Consider the following 22,977-nt stretch of genomic DNA (forward strand, 5'->3'; position numbering starts at 1 on the left):
AATTCATGTGGATTACTTTTACATTGAACTATTCGAAGCATCAAATTTTAGTGGAATTGACTTTCAGTGAAGGGACAAAACTCTCTCAGGTTTTATTAAAAATATTATCATCTGTGTTTCAAAGATGAATGAAAGTTTTGTAGGCTTGTAGGCAAAATGGTAAATAATTGATGATGTAATTTTCATTTTTGAGTACTTTAAAACTTCATGTACATCCACTTGAGCACAAAAAAACTATACAAAAGTTTATTTGTGAACAGGCGAAATAATACAATTAAATTGAAATCTATTGAAAAAGTCTAATTAAAGACAACCCTGCTGTACATTATGACTTATAAACAATATAAACGCATACAGATTAATTAATTGAGTTGTGTGTTTGATTTGTTTTCCACACAGCCGCTTGAACAATAATGAATTCACAGTGCTGGAGGCTACAGGTATCTTTAAGAAGCTTCCTCAACTGCGCAAAATGTAAGTCTCTCTCTGTCTTTGTCATCTGTCATTATACAGTTTAAATGAGCATCATTAGAGTACTTTAATTACTATGGCAACTTGCTTTGTTTTACAGAAACCTTAGTAACAATAAGATCACAGATATTGAGGAGGGCACATTCGAGGGGGCCAGTGGAGTGAATGAACTTATACTGACCAGCAACCGCTTAGAGGGCGTCCACTACAGCATGCTGAAAGGCCTCAGCGGTCTCCGCACACTGTGAGTATTCGCACTCGATTGAACGTGTGTGTGCATATTAGCTTCTTACTGAATCACAAATATGAATCATTGTACTGAGGAACATTTCAAAATGCAGATACTGTCAAAAAATATCTAGGTATGATTTTATTCTCAGGTGTGGGCATGTTGGTTTATGTGTTCCAAACCAAATCTCATCTGGCTGTTTTAAATGATGGTGTGTGTATGTTTGTCATGTGTAGGATGTTGAGGAGTAACAAGATAAGCTGTGTCAATAACAGTAGCTTTACTGGTCTGAGCTCGGTGAGGCTGCTCTCTCTCTATGATAACCTGATCACCTCTATGTCCCCGGGAGCCTTCGACACACTACATTCCCTCTCCACGCTGTGAGTATCACCCCACAGTATCAACCATGTGTTTTATTTCAGTGCTGTTCCAAAACTAAGTTAACTGCCTTGCTACCTAAATAGCTGACTGACTTTTAGAGAGCATTCTAATCTTTATGGCCCATTCACACTAAGAACGTTGACTATAAACATAACTGTATTAGCATCCTCATCAACACACTATAACATCTTGTAGGTGCGCACTGGCGTTTTGTTGTCTGACACTTTTTGGGCCAGATTTACTAAACGGGGCAAATTAGTATGAGAGCGCAATTCCACAAATGCACCAATGGGAGTGGCAAGTTTTGCGAGTGATCTACTGCTGAATTAAAGAACACAGGCACAGTCAAATCATTTACATAATGACCAATGCAATCTAACAAGAGCAGTGCAAATTAGCGTTGGGTCGCAAATAAGCTCATCAGTTGCGGGTTGACACAGGCGCAACTTGTTACATGTAATCTGACAAATACGTACACACACACACACAAACACACAAATATTTCCTTCCTTCTACCACGCGCTCTCTGTTCTCTGCAGTGTCTCCTCCTGGCAGCAACAATTGCAGCCATGTGACAAAATGGGTTAAGACATGCTTTTTTGGGGGTGTTAAATAATGGCGCAAATACCAGTAAATTGACTAGTGCAATCTTTAGTAAATCGTGTTGCAAGATTCATTTAAATACTCTCCTTCCATAAATTTTGCGTTTGAAAGGGAAACTCTTACAAATGCATATGCAATAAGGTCAGCTGCAAAAACAACTCAGTCCAAACCTTTAACCTGCAATTTTGTCTTTAGTAAATCCCGACAGTAGTTTTTTTAACACCAAACACTGTTGAAAAAACAGCATATGCTGTTAGCTATGTTTTGAAGCATGGCAGCTGGTTTGAGCTGGATTATACTGGTCCTTAGTTGGTCATGAGCTGGTTTAAACTGGTCCTGACCTGGAGCTAGTTGCTTAAGACCAGCTCATGACCAACTAAGGACCAGCTTAAACCAGCTCAAACCAGCTGCCATGCTTCAAAACAAACCTAACCAGTGTATGAACTTCCCTATCATCCTTGGTGTGAATGGGCCTTTAAGGAAGTGACCAATATGGAATATCATTCCACATAGCCTTGTTCAGACTGTCAGTCCAAATCTGATTTTTGTGCATATCCAATTGAAATCAGATCAGATTTAGCAAGTGTAAACAGCAAGAAATTTACATTAAGTCCATTTCAAGCTACATTCATTTGTGGTTTGTAATCCTATTCAACGTCAGACATTGTTATAGGAAACAAGCTGAAAGTTGCTACAGAAACAAGGTTGTGTTGTTGCAAAGTGCCTGACGAGCAGAAAATATTAAGGAGACATTTTAAAAACCGGCAGAGACGACAGCACGGAATAAAGCCACGCATACCAGCCTCCTACTGTTCTGCCGCTGCCTTATAAGATGCAGTAGTTCAGCGTGGCGGCTACACGTTGTTATGTTGTAAATAAGACAACATCTGTATTGCAAATCCCTCCATGTTGCGGTTGTTGTTGTTTTTGGCATATACCTACCAACGCAATGTCATTGCTATAGAAACCAATGCAGATAATCTGGAAAACGAAAGAGTGGCATGGACACACATTATAAAAAGCGCTATATAAATAAAGGTGACTTGACTTGACTTGACACACAAATCGGATCTGAACAGTTGCGTTACACTGTGTGGACAGTCAATAATTTTAGATCAGATTCCAGTCGGATACACAAATAATCGGATTTGGACTGACACTGTGAACGTAGCCTTTGTGTGCTACACAAATAGCATTTCAAACAGAGACTTGGCTCAGAAGCGATTTAAATACAGTTTCACATTAGCATGTTGCTAAGCTAATGCCATGATACTCTATATAAGTATTAAAAAAAATCCAAGTATTAGGATAAAATAATTAACTAAAAAACATGTAATATTGTTATTGCTTTTTTATTAATAAACTTATTTATAAGTAAAATTTATATTTAGAATATACATTTCTCTCACCTTGTCCACCATCTTTGATTTGTTAAAGTTGCCTATGGTTCAAGATGATAGTGTGCCTATGATGCCTTAAAATGCTGCCTACATACACTCTTAAAAATAAAGGTTCTTTATTGGCATCGATGGTTCCATAAACAACCTTTAACTTTCATTGAACAAAAGACTCTTTACTGTGGAAAAAAGGTTCTTTAGATTATTAAAATATTATTCACACTAAGGGAAAAATGCTTCTGTAAAGAACTGCTCAATGAAAGGTTCTTTAAGGAACCAAAAATGTTTCTTCTATCGCTGCGAAAACCCCCTTTTCGAATTTTTATTTTTAAGAGAGGCAGCTCATTAGGTTTTGGAACACAGCATTTCTTTGTAGAATGATTTGTTAAATATTTGCTACATAATTTTTCCTTATGCAATCCCACAGGAACTTGCTGGCCAATCCATTTAACTGTAACTGTCATCTGGCTTGGCTGGGGGAATGGCTCCGTAAGAAACGGATTGTCACGGGCAACCCCCGCTGTCAGAGCCCCTACTTTCTAAAGGAGATCCCTATTCAAGATGTAGCCGTACAAGACTTTGCCTGTGAAGACGGTACGGCTATGAGCGTGTGTGGGGGTATTTAGTTGTGTGTGTGTGTGTGTGTGTGTGTGTGTGTGTAAAAAGATCTTGTTTCTAGCTCTTAATGGGGCTCTGATAAGATCTGTTATGTTAACTTGAGCATAGCTCTGTGTTATCTTTCTTCTACACAAACAAGCTTACAATAACAATCACCCTGGCATAACTTCACATCAAAAACCTCATTTCAAATTGAATTATTCTCTACTTCTGATAAATGAGAACATTAACATGATGATTAATTTTCTCTTTGTGTGAGTGCAGGTAATGATGAGAATAGCTGTTCACCCCTGGCTCGCTGTCCTGCCGAGTGTTCGTGTTTGGATACGGTGGTGCGCTGCAGTAATAAAGGACTAAAGGTTTTACCCAAGGGCATTCCTAAAGACGTTACAGAACTGTGAGTGTACACAAACTCACTATGGCCTCAAACCTCACAGCAATTTCATAATAAATGGCCATTTTCAAAAATCCCCTTATCTGATCCAGGCACACCTTTTTATAAACCCTGCTGCCTCCAAAAACGCATACTTGATGTCTGAAACAATACACGGCTGCTGTATATACGTCTTTGAAGTTTCTCCCATTACACTGTTGCTAATGTGCTATTTCCTCTGTGTTTGAGTAATAACTTGTTTGTCTTTTTCTGATAGCTATCTCGATGGCAACCAGTTCACGCAAGTCCCTCTGGAACTATCCAATTATAAACACCTCACTCTCATGTAGGTACAGCCCTCTCTGGAGTCAGCCAATCACAAATAGTTTACTGTTATCAGAGCCCTGCCCCTTTGAAACTAGCCAGTCATTACAGACCTGCACTCTTTTAAACGGAGAGAGTTAGCTTGTACATATGGTGTTTGATCCATTTTCTCATCCTGCCAATGCCAGGAAATCCAAATGTTTGTAGCTGTATTTTTTTTTTTTTTTTTTTGACTTTTGCACTTATTTCCTGCACTATTAGAGTGTTCCACAATATTCCTCCACCAAACATAACAAATGAATTAAGCACTATTGAACAACCATCATTACACACACACATATGCGAATTCATCAATTAAATATGACTGAGTTAAGTATGACTGATTGCTCATTTCCTCAGTCTAAATTAGTTATTTTATGCACATAAAAAAGATCAAAGACTCTGAAATATTGTTTTAAATAATTTATAAGACTGAAAATGTTTTTTTGTAGGTTTATTATATTTGAACATATTGTATTATTTTCATAAATGCAAATTAAATAGTTTTATAAATCACACCTGAACAGAAAAGTCAATTTGAGTGAGGCGATGCATCAAGGCTGTTGAATGTTTCTGTTTATTGTATTATGACTTGAAGCCTAACACATAACAATTGTACATGCTTTGTGTTTGCTGTTTGCAGTTTTAAAGGTCACTGCACTGATAAGTTCAGCTGTCTGAGTGTCCTAACATGGAAGTTCACGTGTGCATTGTCTTTTGCCATGCATTGAACCATATAATGTGAAATGTAATATGCAATTTGGGTCAATTTTTAAATATTTTAAATACATCCCTTCATCAGTTTATCATTTTATTTATTTATTTTTACTTTATTTTTAGTTGCTGTAATACTAGTTTGGCTTTGATGGAGTTACTGTGAACAGTATAAAAACAGCTCATGTGAATTACAAAATGAATTTATCTTAAATATAAAGAATTTTTTTCTTTTTAATGCTGTGCAACATTTTGTTATTGCAATGTACCATAAATGTTGGCTTTAAGTGTCCGATTTTCTTGTGGCTCATAACACTCTGCCTTTGTTTGTGTGTGTGTGTGTGTGTGTGTGTGTGTGTGTGTGGATGTGTGTTTTCTTGCAGTGATTTGAGTAATAACCAGATCAGCACATTGTCCAACCACAGCTTCAGTAACATGTCCGAGCTTCTCACCCTGTGAGTGTCAACATGATTTATGGCTTCAGTTAGTATGTCTGTGTGTTTCTTGTGCAAACACTAGTGTGGTTGTGTATGTTTGTAGCTGTGCATTGTGCGTGTATGATTATTACCAATTTAAAAAAATGATATGTGCACTTATGCAGTTTGTATAAATACAGTGCTGTCATGCGCCTTTTTTGAGGCGGCAAAAGTGGTAGTCCTGGTCAGTGTTGGGGGTAAAGCATTACAAGTGACATGAGTTATGTAATCAGATTACTTTTTTTAAGTAACTACTAAAGTAACGCATTACTTTTAAATTTGCAACAAAATATTTGAGTTACTTTTTCAAATAAGTAATGCAAGTTACTTTGTTTTTCCATTTATTGATTGATTTGATGAGAGAAATCGGGAGTAATGCAGAGGCGTTGCGTGAACATGATGGGCATTCTAAACTAGTTCTAAACTAAATGTGAGCATACATTTACTCATTTACTTCTCCTGGCAGCACAGCTGAAAGGCTTATTTGCTCTCTACTGTACAGGTGTGAATTTGCATTTTCTTCAACCTGATGATTATTCTTTTCACTTTTGGTGTGAGAGGGCCTTAACATTTGACAAAAATACAACTTTTTTGTTGTTATAAAAACAAACAAACAGCAACAAACAGCCCAGATGAGAAAAGGTAACGCAAAAGTAACATAACGCATTACTTTCCATAAAAAGTAACTAAGTAACGCTATTAGTTACTTTAGTAACATTTTAGTATAGGGAATACATATTCACTGTTAATTATGACTTTTCCCTCAATAAATTACTAATTTACTGCTCATTAATAGTTAGTAAGGTAGTTGTTAAGTTTAGGTATTGGGTAGGATTAATAATGTAGAATAAGGTAATGTAAAATAATATGTGCTTAATAAGTACCAATAAACAGCCAATATTCTAGTAATATGCATGCTAATAAGCAAATAGTTAAAAGACCCTAAAATAAAGTGTTACCGTTACTTTTTAGGGAGTAACGCAATATTGTAATGCATTACTTTAAAGAGTAACTTATCCCAACATTGGTCCTGGTTCATTCGAAAAGCTCATTTGGTTTAAATTTAGACACATGAATGAGTGATTTTTTGCCACACCATTTTAGACACTTTTACTTAACTTATTATTAAAGATAATAATTTAATTATCTTTATTTTGTTTTGGAAGTTGCAAAATCAACTTGGCTTATTTATTTATTTATTGAGTCTGTATGGCCTGACGCTTCTGTGTAAATATATGTTTTTGCAAGTATTGTAATATTTTTTTGTTTCATCCCAGAATTTTAAGCTACAACAGACTGAGGTGTATTCCTGTAAAAGCTTTCGACGGCCTCAAATCTCTGCGCCTGTTGTGAGTACCTTATTGACGCGTGCGTGTGTGTGTGTGTGTCTGTGTGTGCGTGTTTGCTATTAGACTTTGATTTATGTGTTTTGGACTCTCTTGGATGGCTTCATTTCTCTATTCTCTCTGCAGGTCTCTTCATGGTAATGATATTGCTGTGATCCCAGATGGAGCTTTCAAAGATCTGTCCTCACTCTCCCACCTGTAAGTACCTCAGAATGAGCACACACATACACACACACACAAGCACTTATGAGTGTACCAAATAGGTTTTGACAGCTGGATGTACTTTGGTTCTTTCTTTTACTCTCACACAGACACACTGAAACACTTTCTTTGTCTGAACCTGGGGCTCTGCAGCCACAGATTGGTTGAGTTCTTGGTCTCCCACGATGACCCTTTTTTTTATAATTCCCATGGATCAATTTCACAAGTGTAATTATGACTGACAGCCGAGAAGAACAAATCTACACATTACCTTACACAAGAGACTGTCAAGCAGCTAATATCATAATATTTTTATATGTTTATATCAAAATACTAGCTCTAAAACAGCTTGCTCACTCAGAGACCTTTTTGTGTGTCATGAAGTAACCAAAAGTAGCTATATTTCAGGTGCGTGAGTTGTAAACTCCATAATTTCCACAGGTTTGACACATTTAGGCTTATTTGCGGACTGGGAAATGTGATAGGTGGGGATTATCACAATGACAGCCAATCAGAGCAACATGGAGGAACTACCCCCCATCAAACTCACGCTCCGTTAGAACCCGATGATCTGAAACGTGACAGTTCCCTATGAAACTTTATCTGCTAATGTCTCTGTTTTAAGGTGTTGCTTTAGAAAAACTGAGTGAATATACTGTACGCTACTTCATATCATGTTTCATTTTATTTTTGTATCACTGATTATTTTATCATCAATTTTTTGGAGAATGTTTGTAATATATTGTGTGTGTTTCCTGCAGGGCTCTGGGAGCAAACCCTCTGTACTGTGATTGTCACATGCAGTGGCTCTCTGACTGGGTAAAGAGTGGCTACAAGGAGCCTGGAATCGCACGCTGTGCCGGTCCTGGAGAGATGACCGACAAACTACTGCTGACTACACCCTCCAAGAAATTCACATGCACAGGTAAACCCACCCGTGCACTTTGGAAACACTCATCCTGTCACGGAGAGGGCATTAGTACTAACTCTAGCTTATATGCTCAGATGTTAATGTTGTAAGTAATGTGATTTGATTGGTACATTTTTAGAGGTGCTGGGGACTTGTGGTTTTCCTGTGCCAGGTAAGGAAGCCAATCAGAGCCCTGACCCAGCCCCCTGTATCTGCCACCCAACCTATCCTCAGGTTTAAAGTGACCTTTGACCTGTTTTAGTTTGTGAGCCAATTTTGTGACGCTTTACCTGCTCAATCCTATCTGTGTTTGTAAGTCTGTGGTTGTGTTTTTGTTGTATCTTTGTTTGTGTTTATAACATGCTGTGTAATTTCTTTTTCTCTCTGTATTTTACATAGGTCCAGTGGATGTGAGCATTTTGGCTAAATGTAATCCTTGTTTATCCAATCCATGCAAGAATGATGGAACCTGCAGTAACCATCCCGTTGATTTTTACCGATGCACCTGTCCGTATGGTTTTAAGGTATTTACACACAAGAATATCTCATTAAAGGTCTTGCCAAGGTATTAAACTTTGTATACGCAGCTCGTCTTTGTGCTACAATGGTACAAGACGAAATTGTGTGGTTTGTTTGAGAAAAGATGCTATTACATTTCTAAGACAGCAGACTTTTCACCTGGCAGGCAGTTAAATGGCAACTAAATTTAAAAAAATATAAGAAAACCTAACATTGAAGGAAGGATCAAAGTCATATAGGGAGCAAAATATTACTTTTGCATAGGCGTTCTCTTGCATTCTCTGGATGGTTAAGATTATAATATAAAATTGTTCATCTAAACATTGAGAACATCTGAAATGTCTCTGCTTGCATGTACATGTTCACACATTTGTATAGAATATCATTTGTATGTGAGAAAAAGCAATTATGGAAGATGCATGCATGGATGGATATTACATTTGTATGTAATGCAACATGCATATTCATATAGGGTCAAGACTGCGAGGAACCGATTCATGCGTGCATCAGTAACCCCTGTCAGAATGGAGGCACCTGTCATCTAAAGGATGGAGAGGAGAACACTCACTGGTGAGACTTTGATCAGACTTTGATCAGACTTTGATCATTCTCATCATCAAAATGCTGAACTGTTTGAAATTACAACTGATATGTGTATGAGACGGATAAAGATATTCTTTATTGTATTCAGGCCCTGTTGAATGTGGCTTTCATTTAGTACATTAAGTAAATGATCAGATGTGTGTGCGTGTGTGTGTGTGTCCCTGCTGCTCCGGTAATGAATATACTTTATGGACAGAGTGTGTCTAATCTGTCTTAATCAGACTGAAGTGTCTGAAAGTGATCTGAGCTCACTCATGCACTTAATCAGCCAATCAAGGGCCTTTCTGTGGACACACACAGCAGAGACGTGTGTGTGTGTGTGTGTGCGTGGTGAGCTCAGGTTCAGATGTAGTCATACACTGATCAATGCTAATAAATCCTTTGTATTGGTGAATAAGAAGAGTTTAATTTGAGAACTTCTGCTTTACATTTTGATTAGCTAATGTAATGTAATACACTCACAGACACACACGGCCGCTGCATAAAATAATTTCTTCTATCCCAGTTTAATGTGCAGAGACAACCATAAGTAAGCCATTCATAGGTCAAAGAGCGAAAACACTGCGGCTCTGTAGTGCTTTCAAATATTCATGAATTTGGAACTTGATAATTTATGTGAATAACTGATAAATGTATTCTCTTCAGTGTGATGCATCATAAATCATAAATGTAAGATTTAACCAGTTTCATTAGTGGTTCTCCTGTTGCTTATATGAATTCAAGCCAGCTTAACTGAATGAGGCGCTGTATAGGGTTTAAATCAATCTTAAAGGTGCCGTGGAACGTGTTTTCAAAAGATGTAATATAAGTCTAAGGTGTCCCCTGAATGTGTCTGTGAAGTTTCAGTTCAAAATACCCCATAGATTTTTTTTATTCATTTTTTTTAACTGCCTTTTTTGGGGCATCATTAAATATGCGCCGATTCAGGCTGCAGCCCCTTTATTCTCGTGCTCCCCTCCCCCGGAGCTTGCGCTTGCTTTAAACAGCATAAACAAAGTTCAAACAGCTAATCTAACCCTCAAAATGGATGAATTCATGCCTTGAACATGAGCTGGCATATGCAAATATTGGGGTCATACATATTAATGATCCCGACTGTTTTTCGGAGGTCTTTTAAACAAATGAGATTTATATAAGGAGGAAACAATGGTGTTTGAGACTCACTGTATGTCATTTCCATGTACTGAACTCTTCCAAGAGTTCAGTACATGCCAAGGTAAATACTTCAACTATGCCAAGGTAAATTCATTTTTTTTTATTCTAGGGCACCTTTAACTCATACATAACACTTGCGTGCATAGCGCTGAATGCTCAAACAAATGCTTACACATTACACATGTGAAATGCAGACTGATACATCTAGTGTACTCATGCATACATGCATACCATTCAAAAGTTTGGGGTTGTAAGATTTTTAATGTTTTTAAAAGACATCTTTTATGCTCACCAAGGCTGCATATAATTTAAACAAAACGACAGTAAAAAGAGTAATATTGTGATATAATATTATTACAATTTAAAATAACTTTTTTGTTTTAATATATTTTAAAATGTGATTTATTCCTGTGATGGCAAAGCTGAATTTTCAGCAGACATTACTCCAGTCTTCAGTATCACATGACCCTTCAGAAATCATTCTAATATGCTGATTTGGTGCTCAAGTAGTATTTATTATAATAATCAATGTTGAAGACAGTTGTGCTGGTTAATTTTTTGTGAAAACCATGGATTCCCCTCACAACCTGTATTATAGACACAGCTTCAGTACATTTTTTCAGCATTATTTGATGAATAAAACGTATTTAAGAACAGCATTTATTATATGAAATAGATTTTTTTTTGTAACAATATAAAAAAATCTTTACTTAGACTTTTGGTCAATTTAATGTATCCTTACTGAATAAAAGTAAAAATTTCTTTCCATTTTTTTTACTGACCACAAACTTTTGCACAATAGTGAAATGAAATTTACGCATACATACAAACTCTTCACATTGTAGTGAATTAGCTCAAAATGGAAATATGAATAATTAATCATAACTTGTTATAATTAATTATAAATATCAGTTAATCGAATTAACATGATGTAGCTGAATTAATATTACAATCAATTAACTCAGTATTGATAATCTATCAACTCTTCAAAATGGATATTTTCCATGGCCACAAAAAAAAAAAAAAAAACTCTTTCTTAGCATGTAGCTGTGATCGTAATCGTTATCAGTGACATTGGTTAATAAGCAGGTCAGAACCAACTTGCAAGAATGTGCACACAAGTTTTAACTAAATCACAAACACAGAGACTAAACACACAGACATACAAATCATGCATACATAGGAAATGAAAGAGTGGAACTGAATTTGAACCGTAGCATAACAGGGGAATGAAGCTATGAAAAGAGTCGTTTAACGAGCTGGAAGAACCATCAGTTTCTCACTATAAAGCACCTTTGTTAACAAAGGGGTTCAAACTTTAGTGTTCAAATCTACGATACTTGCAAATGCCTTAGCTGTTTATGAGCATCCAGATCTGCAGGCTTCTGTGTTGAGTGAAGAAATGACAACAAACTTGCACTGTTAATTTGACCCTGTTGTCGAGGAAGATGCACATGGCTTGAAGTGGATGAGGCCTGCCAGCCCGGCTCGGGGGCCGGGTGGGGTCTCATGTGACAGCAATTCATAATATCAACAGGAACAAATAGAAGACCAGAAGCACGAGAGCGATCTGCGTGGGGGCTTTTTAACTTCTACAGAAGTCACACCTTTGAGTTTTGGCTTGACCAATGAGAAAGGTGCAATTCTCAAGCGGGAAATTTCCTTTGTTTGAAAGTGGACTCATTTGCATGAGGGAAGAAAGCTTGTAGTTTGTGTCTTTTTTTACTCTCATAAATACAACAAACATAAAATGCATTCTATGAGAAGATGTCCACCAAAGTGTGAGTCATTAAATGAGTAATTTGAAATGAAACACCACCTAGGTGAGCTACATTATCTAGTAGTTCCAAATTTCAGGCATACATAACATGATACAATATACAAAAAACAGTATACACACAGTAATAATACAAAAAATGTACTGGGGAAATGCATGCTCATTTCTTTAAGCAAATTTGTCAATGAATTAGTGGAAAGGATGCCATTTCTATGGGCTGCATGTCCGATTCTTGTATTGAGAACAATCAGTGTCTCAAGTGTCTTTGAAGTGTATGTGGGGAGCAAATGGTGGTATAGTTCTGAGTGGGAGGCCAGACATTATGGAGTCTCCATGTTGTGAAGATTAACTATTGTATGTTTGATCGCTCCAGAGGCTATAACATACATGCACCTGTTAGAAGCAGAAGATGTATCAATCTGCATTTCCCATTTGCACAAGCATTACACATAATGTGTGACTACTTCACATGTGTAGGCAAGTGTTTCATGTATATATATGTGTGTAAGTAAAGTTTGATTCAAACCCTGCATGCCTCATATTACTGGTATGCCCACAGTGCTTATTGCTCATACTAAGGGTTTTGAATAAACACCTAAGCTTAAATATTAAACTCATCCTGTTTGTGCTTTGGGCATGAATGATACCTTAAATTGTGCGGCTTGTTGAAGAGAGATGATCTGATGATAATTTCCAAGCACCCATACTTAAAATTTGGTGAAGAAATAGTGAAAAAAAATTTAAGAAAGGACCTGAACTATGCACCACAATATCTAGAACAATGGACTGTGAGAGAAATGTAGTAGTATAAAAAACAAACAATTATAGACAATTATAGAATATCACTACTGTTCATAGAGTTTGTCTGAGTGAATTAAAAGTTTCAAAAGGATTAAAAAGTCGTTATGTGTGTATTTTCAGGTGTGTGTGTCCGGATGGATTTGAGGGCGACGAATGTGAGATAAATATCGATGACTGTGAAGATAATGACTGTGAGAATAACTCTACGTGTGTGGATGGTATCAACAACTACACCTGTCTCTGCTCACCTGAATACACGGGTAACTTACACACATACACAAGCACAGTCACGCGCAAAATGCTCTGTGTTCTCCGTGCTTTGTGTTTAACTGTCTGATGCTAACATGCAAATGTGCCGCTTGAGCTAACATGTCAAACACGTCCTCTGTATTTCTTTGTCTTTCTCTCGTTACTTGTTTCTCTTTTTCTGCTAGCTGCTAATAATAATGAGGTGGAGAAAGGTTAGTTTACTCTCTTTCACTTCATCCTCCCATTGTCTGTCTCTTTCCTTTGCTGTTTCTGGCTAGTGTGCCCTCTGTGCTTGCTAAAGTATGAAATGCACACACACATTGATGTTTTCCTTGCTGGTTCACTGTCGATAGAGGTGTATTGTATTGTTGTTGTTCAGAGTATTGGTATTTTGTCATCTTCCCCTCTGTAAGATGATTAATCAGAGACTACACTGGACACGCAAACACAATGCTACTGGTTTAATGGGATGCGACTTTTGTTTTCTTACAGTAAACACTACTTTGATTATTCATATTCCTCCCACTCTTTCTGACTTTTCATAATGAGTATGTGTATGTGCAGGGGAGCTGTGTGAAGATAAGCTGGATTTCTGCGCTTCAGAGCTGAACCTGTGTCAGCACGACTCGAAATGTATTCTGACGGCTAAGGGCTTCATGTAAGTCACTAAAATACCCACTACCTGTGTTACAGACTCAGCCTCAAACAATAAATCCACATTCTTGATCATCTGAAACATACTGGTTATTATCCTCAGGTTATTATCAGTCCATTTGGAAACAAAGCTGTGTTTTAAAGATACTGGGCCACTTTTAGGGAAGAATTTACACTTGAATTGCTTTTAAAGAAAGAGTTTTTAATTTCAAGGTCCTTAATACCAAATAAACCAGATAAATAGACTATCTACAAGCAGAACTGTGCATTTCACAGTTCACAGTTATGTCTGTGAAATATTTACATAAACTTATATATACACTACTGGTCAAAAGTTTGGAATAATTGCAATTTTTTTTATGTTTTTGAAAGAAGTCTCTTATGCTAACCTAGGCTGCATTTATTTGATGAACAATACTATAAAAACAGTAGTATTCTGAAATATTATAATAATTTAAAGGGTTAGTTCACCCAAAAATTCTGCCATTTATTACTCACCCTCATGCCTTTCCACATCCGTATGTCCTTCGTTAATCTTATCATATTAGGATATTTTAGTTGAAATCCGATGGCTCGGTGAGGCCTCCATAGCCAGCAATGACATTTCCTCTCTCAAGATCCATAAAGGTACTAAAAACATATTTAAATCAGTTCATGTGAGTGGTTCATTATTAATATTATAAAGCGACGAGGATATTTTTGGTGCGCCAAAAAAACCCCAAAATAACGACATATAGTGATGGCCGATTTCAAAACACTGCTTCATGAAGCTTCGGAGTGCCAAAGTCACGTGATTTCAGCAGTTTGGCGGTTTGACACGTGATCCGAATCATGATAGCTGATTCATAACGCTCCGAAGCTTCATGAAGCAGTGTTTTGAAATCGGCCATCAACTATATAAGTTGTTATTTTGTTTTTTTGGCACACCAAAAATATTCTCGTCACTTCACAATATTAATATTGAACCATTGTACTCACATGAACCGATTTAAATGTGTTTTTAGTACATTAATGGATCTTGAGAGAGGAAATGTCATTGCTGGCTATGGAGGCCTCACTGAGCCATTGGATTTCAACAAAAATAACTTAATTTCTGTTCCAAAGATGAACGAAGGTCTTACGGGCGTGAAACGGCATGAAGGTGAGTAATTAATGACATTATTTTCGGGTGAACAATAGTTCAGTTCAATAGTTTTCAGGAATATTTTTGGGTGAACTAACCCTTTAACTGTTTTTATATATATATATTCCTTTGATTGCAGAGCTGAATTTTCAGCATCATTACTCCAGTCTTCAGTGTCACATGATCCTTTAGAAATCATTCATATATGCTGATTTGGTGCTCAGCAAACATTTATTATTATTATCAATGTTGAAAACATTTGAATGGTAGTGTATCACATCTTCCACAAAAAATCAACAATGACAATAATAAGAAATGTTTTTGAGAATCACAGGAATAAATAACATTTAAAAATGTATTAAAATGGAAACCAATTATTTTAAATTGTAGTAATATTTCACAATATTTTGATCAAATAAATGGTTGAGCAAAAGAGACTTTAAACAAACAAAACAAAAAAAAACAATGAAAAGTCTTGCTGGCCCCAAACCTTTGAATGCCGGTCTATTTATATAATATACTGTATATTATAGCTCTTATAGACCAAACATATCATGACTATATCTCTGCATACTCTTCTGACTCCAGTGCATTAGTGCTGTACAGACATTTTGATTCCTATATGAATCCTTGCCTATAAAAACTGCCCTTCTGCAGTCACTTAAGCCTGTTGGATCCAAATCCTTTTGGATTCAGTTTCATCACGCTCTCCCCTCCAGACTCCCCCTTCTCTCATCTCGTCTTTTATTTCATCTCTCTCTCCACCAGACCAAAACAATCACCATGTTAGAAACCATCAGGTGTGTGTGTTTCCTTCTCTGCTGATATGTGTGTGAGCAGCAGACCACATAAGTTCATTTGTGTGTTTTTATGCCCATTGGTGCAGATGTTAACACAACACTAGAGCTGTGTGGAATGCAGCTGGAGTCTCTGAGGTTCTGCTCTGTGTTTGTGTTCTGATATTCCATTACAGCTCTCCCGTTGGGTTTACTATAAAAATGAGTTGGAGGGGGGTGTTTTAAATATGATATGATGCGATATGAAGGGATGATGAATGTGTTTATGTAGCGCTTTAGGGTATGTGTAAATTCATGAAAAAGAATTTCAATTTCAATGGTTCGAGTATCTAAAACGTTAGTAATTAGAGAAGTCTAATCTCACAACACAATAGATTTCACTGTTCATATATGTATATTATTTAAAAAAAGAAGAAGCATGATCCCAATCACACCACTGAATCTACAACAGATTTTGGCATGTCAGGTCCAACTTTAGACCCCCAAACCTAGTTAGATGGACCTTAAGTTACTAAAAGTGTATGGCTTCTGCATTTTGACTTACTTTCATTTAAAGTAAGTTTTGTGGGTTTTAGTCCACATCTATTCGCTTTGAGGCATGGGGATTTCAACATTTTCATGCTAAAGATCCTCATTTATATATTTATTTAGTCTCTAGGAAATGCACATTTAAAAAAGTAAAGCACTGAGCTTGAGTTGGGATGCAGATGTAAATTTACTTTCATTAAGCGGTAGGGTAAAATGTAAATATTCCGAGGACTCTACCCAGCAAGCAATTTTGCTTTTAAAAGACATCTAATAGCTGTCCAAACACAGCCCTGACATCTAGGCTAAAACAGGACAAAATATGGGCTGTCAGTGAAAATTTAATAGATGTCTAACCATGTAATCACTGTTGACTTTGCTTACATGATGGAATATCATACATCTGGCAAGTTATTTTTACAAATATGTAACCAAAATTCTAGGTTATTTTTGCTAGAAGTGTGTTACTCATAGCCGGACTATATCGGGTCTATAGTTAACCGAGACAGTGAAATGACGGCTATTGCTTGCTGGCTAATCTTATTAAAATATACCATGGTAACCACAGGTAAAACCCTGCAAGGCTTCTCACTACCATAGTAAAAAGTAACTACATTTGGTTTCTATAAAACTATGAAAATAAGAAAAACAGGAAGCTAAACTGCACTGATTCAGTAGTTACTCAGAGTGTTTGAATTCGTCTCAACATTGATGAAGGGCTTGAATTCTGTTATCAAACACAAATGTGATTTAAACTAGTTTAAAGCCTGATGAAACAGCACTGACATTCTCAACAGCGTTAACAATGTTGAACAGGAGAAACTCTTTGCTCTGAACAAACAAGTTAGATGGCTTTGCAATCCACAAATCACCAACATTTACAATGGATTTACTGTTGTAACAATAATTGTAACCATAATATTTTGGCAGAAATATGGTAGATTTAAACTGAATGTGATTCTACAGCCTTGATATTATTGGAGTTAAAGATGAAGATGCTTAAATGTTAAATGTGATGTTGTTTTGTGTGTGTGTGTGTGTAGGTGTGAGTGTACTCCAGGTTACACCGGGGAGCACTGTGAGGTGGATTTTGATGATTGTGAAGATAATAAGTGTAAAAACGGGGCTCAGTGTATTGATGCTGTGAATGGCTACACATGTGTGTGCCCAGAAGGATACAGGTGAGCATGAATACACAAACACAATACAGTCACCAGGCAGAGATAATCAGAGATCACAATGTGGAATACATGTCTCACTGTGTTTTTGTGTGTGTGTGCGCGCACAGTGGGTTGTTCTGCGAGTTCTCTCCTCCAATGGTCCTGCCGAGAACAAGTCCGTGTGACCACTACGACTGTGCCAACGGTGCACAGTGTGTTGTCAAGGACACAGATCCTGTGTGTCAGTGTCTCCATGGTTACGAGGGCGTGCACTGTGAGAGGCTGGTCAGCGTCAACTTCATCAACAGAGAATCGTTTCTGCAGATCCCCTCCAACCTCATTACAGAACAGGCCAATATATCTCTACAGGTACAAGTCATAAAAAGATCATTCTGCTTGTGTTCTTTGTGTTTTTAAGTGTGAGAGAGAAATTGTTAATTCTTCATCAAAGATGCATATACACACACTCATGTGGTCTATATGCGTATAATAGATCGCCACAGATGAGGATAATGGAGTGTTGCTGTATAAAGGGGATAATGAGCACATTGCTGTGGAGCTCTACAGAGGCAGACTGAGAGTCAGTTATGACTCTGGATCATACCCTCCATCTGCCATCTACAGGTACATATACATTTTAGATACCATATTTTACAACAGCACAATTTAGAGTTAGAACTATCCATTTTACAACATGTTAAATCAAGACCAGTTATCTATCAATACATCTTTATTATATTCACATTATATTTAATCCAGACTCCATATACCATTCAAAAGTTTGAGATCAGTCAGATTTTTTAAAGACACTTTAATTTTATTTAGTAAGGATGCATTCAATTTATAAAAAAATGATAGACATTTATAATGTTACAAAAGTTTTTTTTATTTCAAATAAATGCTGCTCTTTTGAACTTTCTATTCACCAATGAATCCTGAAAAACATGTATCACAGTTTCTACAAAAATATTAAGCAGCACATGTGTGCGTGTGTGATGCTTTATTCTTGATTTTTTTTCTTGTTCAAGAAGCCGATATAAGTCATAAAAATAAAAATATCGCAACTGCCGTTTTATACTCAGCTTTAACTTTGGCTGGAGTTATTTTCATTTTTCACAGAAATTAGACTGAGATCAAAGAGAAGTTGGCAAAGGGTTGCAGACTCCTATTGAAGACCTCTGGTCTAAGCAAAACCTAAAAAGCTTGCTTTTTTCTTTCTTTTCTCAACAGTAATGAGAAAAAAAATCTTTCTTCTGAAGTAAATCTTTTTTCTGAAGTCTAATCAATTTAAAGGGGTCATGAACTGCATTTAAAAAAAAATATATATAATGTTCTCTAAGGTCCACTTATAATGCTATCAAGATTTTTACATAAAAATCATCCTAATTTAGAAGCAATAGGCTATTTTCTTGTCTTGTTTTTGACCCTGTCTTTCGAAACATTTTGATAGGCATGCCACATTCAAGACTAGTAAATGCCCACTGCTATGATTGATTGCATATTAAATTATTTTCAACATCCTCACCATTACATGTGTGGAATTGTTTTGAAAACTTCTGATTTTGATAAATACCTCATTACATAGTTGAAACATTTGCCAACAATGTGAAAAATTTATCTGCATTACATATGATTTATGAGTCTTGGTTGTGGCAAATAAATTTAAGTACTTAAAGTTAAAAGGATGACTTACAGTGTTTCATGTAAACAGAATTATGAATAAATGGACCATCGTTTGTCACAATTTCGTTCTTATAGGCTATTCATAGTTCATCCTATTCGATAAAGTGAAAAATGTATATATTGAATAGTCATTTGCAGTGTCGTGTTTTAAATAAAATGAAATGTGTTGTAATTTCTTATTGATGACAAAACAGAAGATCTCGCTCACTGAAGCTTTTATTTGGGATTACAGTGAATGGCTTAGATCAAAACAATGATAAAAGCAGTGTTCTCTACGTACTTTGTTCTGTATCCGATAATCCAACGCATTACCCCATAAATGCAAATACATTCGCCAATCTGGGGGTGGGGCTAGAAGTAGACGTTGATCTTCTTTTGCAGAGCCAGTCTTTCGTCGCACTATGACGTAATGTGACAAAATCCAAAATGAATCGTTTTTTGAGCTTGGTTTCAATAAAAGCTATTTTTGGACTAATGAAGTTTTGAGTTCTGAAACAGGATATTTTTATAGTACAATTACCTTTTAAAGTCAAAAGAGCAAGGAAAATTTGATTTCTCAATTCCTGACCCCTTTAAGGCCTTCCTCTTGTTTATGTCAGTCTAAGTTAAACTCTGTCTGCAGGTATTACCCTCACTGTTCACTTCTGCTCTCTCCCTAGTGTTGAAACGATAAATGATGGCAGTTTTCATGTAGTGGAGCTGGTGGCAAAGGATCAGTCTCTGTCTCTCTCCATTGATGGAGGAAGCCCCAAATCCATTAACACAGCCAACATTCCCAGCCCAGTACCCAGCCCTGCTCCTGTTTATCTTGGTGGTATGTACAACACCGCTGTCGCTTTGAAATGTGGTTAAGACTGCTTCTAACACTGGATCTTCCCAGAATTAGTTAAAAAATCTAATTATTACATATAAAATCAAAGAATAAGCTCCTCTTTTCTCAGGAATTCCTCAGCAGTCTGGATTGGCCTCATTGCGTCAGAGCTCCGGGAGGAACGGCTCTAGTTTCCACGGCTGTATCCGAAACCTCTACATTAATGACCAGCTCCAGGACCTCACTCAGTTCCTGCTGCAGGAGGGGGTGGTCCCCGGCTGCCAGCCCTGCCAGCGGAGTGTGTGCGCTCATGGGCAGTGCCATGCCACCGGACAATCCTCCTTCAGCTGTGAGTGTGAGGCGGGATGGACTGGCCCACTGTGTGACCAGCAGGTCAACAACCCATGTGATGGGAACAAGTAAGAGACCGAAAAATGCACACACACATGCTGGTTTCATTATATTCGAGTGGATCTCATTTTTGTGTGTGTGTGTGTGTCTGTCTCAGGTGTATCCACGGCTCCTGTTTGCCCATAAACACGTACTCGTACAGCTGTCGCTGTCATCCAGGCTTTGCGGGTGTATTGTGTGATGAAGAGGAGCAGTTGAGTCCCTGTCAGTTCATAGCATGTAAACACGGGCGCTGTCGCGTGTCTGGGCTGGGGAAAGCCTACTGCGAGTGCAACAGCGGCTACACGGGGCAAAGCTGTGATAGAGGTACAACCTTTAAATGAAAACTGATCTCATGAGAAAATTTTCACATCGCATACAGTATGTTTTTGAAAAATATTGCCGTAGCTACAAGTTATTGCAGTTTCCAAGTGAAATGTCCACTAAGTAACATTGAAAGTGATTTCATTTTCTCCAATACAGCCAAGGCTTTAATAAGGTGAAAAGATTTTTTAAATAATTTTTTTCAACTTTTAAATCAAGCAACAGGAAAGTATTTTCCCTAAGCCTTACCTAGGGATGCACACTATATCAGCAGGCCTACCATATCGGTTATCGGCTGTTATTTGTGATGTTTTTATATGTATTGGTATTGGTCGATATTGGATGTTTAATTGTGCTCATGCTCATTTCAACAAAACATTTAAAACAAATCGTAATGATGCCAGCAGATGGCGACATAGTTCACTCATTACTTCGTTTCCTCTTTTTAATTTTTGATTACCTTTGCCGTCATCTATTGCTCACTTAACATTAATCTAATAACGTTGTTAGAATTAAGCTTTTGAAAATCTCAAAATTAATATTTTTCATACTGCACATATACATTATTATGGCTAAAATCACTACGACCATTTTAGTTTTTAGTGTTTTATACACACTTTATTTTTTTTTTAGTTTTTTGACAACATAGTATAGAATCTTAATATTGGCCATTTATCAGTTATTGACCATAATATACTATATAATAAGCTGAAAATATTATATTATAAGCTGATGATAATATTTACTAGGCTATGATAGACTTGTATATAATTATAAGCTTATTGGTTTTGGCCAGTATTGTAATATCGAGTATCCCTAGCCTTACGCCAAACCCTAAAATTGGATTTCAAATTGAATTTTAATTAGAAAACCCTTAAGAGACTATAGAATTTTTTAAATCATTTATGGCACTTTACAGTGCATTTAAAGGGTTAGTTCACCCAAAAATGAAAATTCTGTCATTTATTACTCACCCTCATGTCGTTCCACACCTGTAAGACCTTCGTTCATCTTCGGAACACAAATCAAGATATTTTTGATAAAATCCGATGGCTCAGTGAGGCCTCTATTGACAGCAAGTTAATTTAGACTTTCAAACGCCCAGAAAGGTACTAAAAATATATTTAAAACAGTTCAGGTGACTACAGTGGTTTAATCTTATTGTTATGAAGCGACAAGAATAACGACTTTGTAATGACATTACTAATCTTTTGTTTCGAATCAGTGGTTTGGAGCGTGTATCAAACGATCTCAAACTGCCAAAGTCATGTGATTGCAGTAAACGAGGCTTTGTTACGTCATAAGTGTTTTGAAATTTCATTGATTCACATGACTTTGGCAGTTTGATACACGCTCCGAACCGCTGATTCGAAACAAAAGATTCGTAATGCTTTGAAGCTTCATGAAGCAGTGTTTTTAAATCGTCCTTCACTAGATATTTTGGAATAAAGTCGTTATTTTGTTTTTTTGGCGCACAAAAAGTATACTCGTCGCTTCATAACATTAAGGTTGAATCACTGTAGTCACATGAACTGTTTTAAATATGTCTTTAGTAGCTTTCTGGGCAGCTGAAAGTCTAAATTAACTTGCTGGGAATGCAGGCCTCACTGAGCCATCGGATCTTATCAAAAATATCTTAATTTGTGTTCTGAAGATGAAAGAAGGTCTTGTGGGTGTGGAACGACATGAGGGTGAGTAATCAATGACAGAATTTTCATTTTTGGGTGAACTAACCCTTTAAGCTACTCACACAAATTGTGGATCCTCGCATTCAAACCCATGACCTTAGGTCCACAATAACGCATAACTAAATCTTTTTCATCAAATGGTACATAAAATGGGACTACAACAACATCTGTTTACTGAGCCTCAGACTGCTCTTTTGCATACAACTTGTGCTTGTGTCGATAACCTTCTCCTTTAATCTTTATTTTTCTCAATTGGAAACAAGTCATAGCACATTCACCACTAGCAGTCATGTCACCTGGAAACTGTAGATATTTGTACCTGCGGTCACGTATTTTACATTTTATAAAAGAGTACGCATGGTCTCATTTTAACTCTGAGGACAGGTAGATTCTTATTTACTCACCTGTACTGAAACTTGTGCTTGCATGTGTCAAAAATGTCTTTAATGCTTCCACAGTATGTTGTTAAGTTGTGCTTTCATTCTTCTGTTTCGTTTGCTGTTGAAATGCTAACCTTGTGAGGATCTAATCCTGCGCTATTATTGTTGTTGTTTTACTAACGTCCGTTTTTAAACTTCCTGTAACCTTCAAGCTGCTACTGAAAGCGGTGTGGACCCCACTCAGGTCCGCCAGGTG

At 36.8% G+C, this 22,977-nt stretch overlaps 1 protein-coding gene across 5 annotated transcripts in view; it reads left to right on the forward strand.

Moving 5' to 3' along the window:
• slit2 (slit homolog 2 (Drosophila)) overlaps positions 1 to 22,977 on the forward strand; it is a 92,877-nt gene that overhangs the window by 68,068 nt on the left and 1,832 nt on the right. For 3 of the 5 annotated variants that reach the window (XM_048197711.1, XM_048197712.1, XM_048197715.1), the window contains 20 exons: positions 400 to 474; positions 572 to 715; positions 937 to 1,080; positions 3,509 to 3,675; positions 3,964 to 4,096; positions 4,350 to 4,418; positions 5,533 to 5,604; positions 6,903 to 6,974; positions 7,098 to 7,169; positions 7,934 to 8,097; positions 8,482 to 8,606; positions 9,074 to 9,171; positions 13,058 to 13,197; positions 13,751 to 13,844; positions 17,329 to 17,466; positions 17,574 to 17,814; positions 17,939 to 18,069; positions 19,788 to 19,942; positions 20,070 to 20,358; positions 20,448 to 20,656. In XM_048197711.1, coding sequence (XP_048053668.1) covers positions 400 to 474; positions 572 to 715; positions 937 to 1,080; positions 3,509 to 3,675; positions 3,964 to 4,096; positions 4,350 to 4,418; positions 5,533 to 5,604; positions 6,903 to 6,974; positions 7,098 to 7,169; positions 7,934 to 8,097; positions 8,482 to 8,606; positions 9,074 to 9,171; positions 13,058 to 13,197; positions 13,751 to 13,844; positions 17,329 to 17,466; positions 17,574 to 17,814; positions 17,939 to 18,069; positions 19,788 to 19,942; positions 20,070 to 20,358; positions 20,448 to 20,656 — 2,732 coding nt within the window. Of the gene's footprint in view, positions 1 to 399; positions 475 to 571; positions 716 to 936; positions 1,081 to 3,508; positions 3,676 to 3,963; positions 4,097 to 4,349; positions 4,419 to 5,532; positions 5,605 to 6,902; positions 6,975 to 7,097; positions 7,170 to 7,933; positions 8,098 to 8,481; positions 8,607 to 9,073; positions 9,172 to 13,057; positions 13,198 to 13,750; positions 13,845 to 17,328; positions 17,467 to 17,573; positions 17,815 to 17,938; positions 18,070 to 19,787; positions 19,943 to 20,069; positions 20,359 to 20,447; positions 20,657 to 22,933; positions 22,975 to 22,977 lie in introns of all 5 variants that reach the window. The other 2 variants (XM_048197714.1, XM_048197713.1) reach the window with 2 other exon arrangements.

This window comes from Megalobrama amblycephala, linkage group LG7 (genome assembly GCF_018812025.1).
Source record: "Megalobrama amblycephala isolate DHTTF-2021 linkage group LG7, ASM1881202v1, whole genome shotgun sequence".
Taxonomy (NCBI): Eukaryota; Metazoa; Chordata; class Actinopteri; order Cypriniformes; family Xenocyprididae; genus Megalobrama; species Megalobrama amblycephala.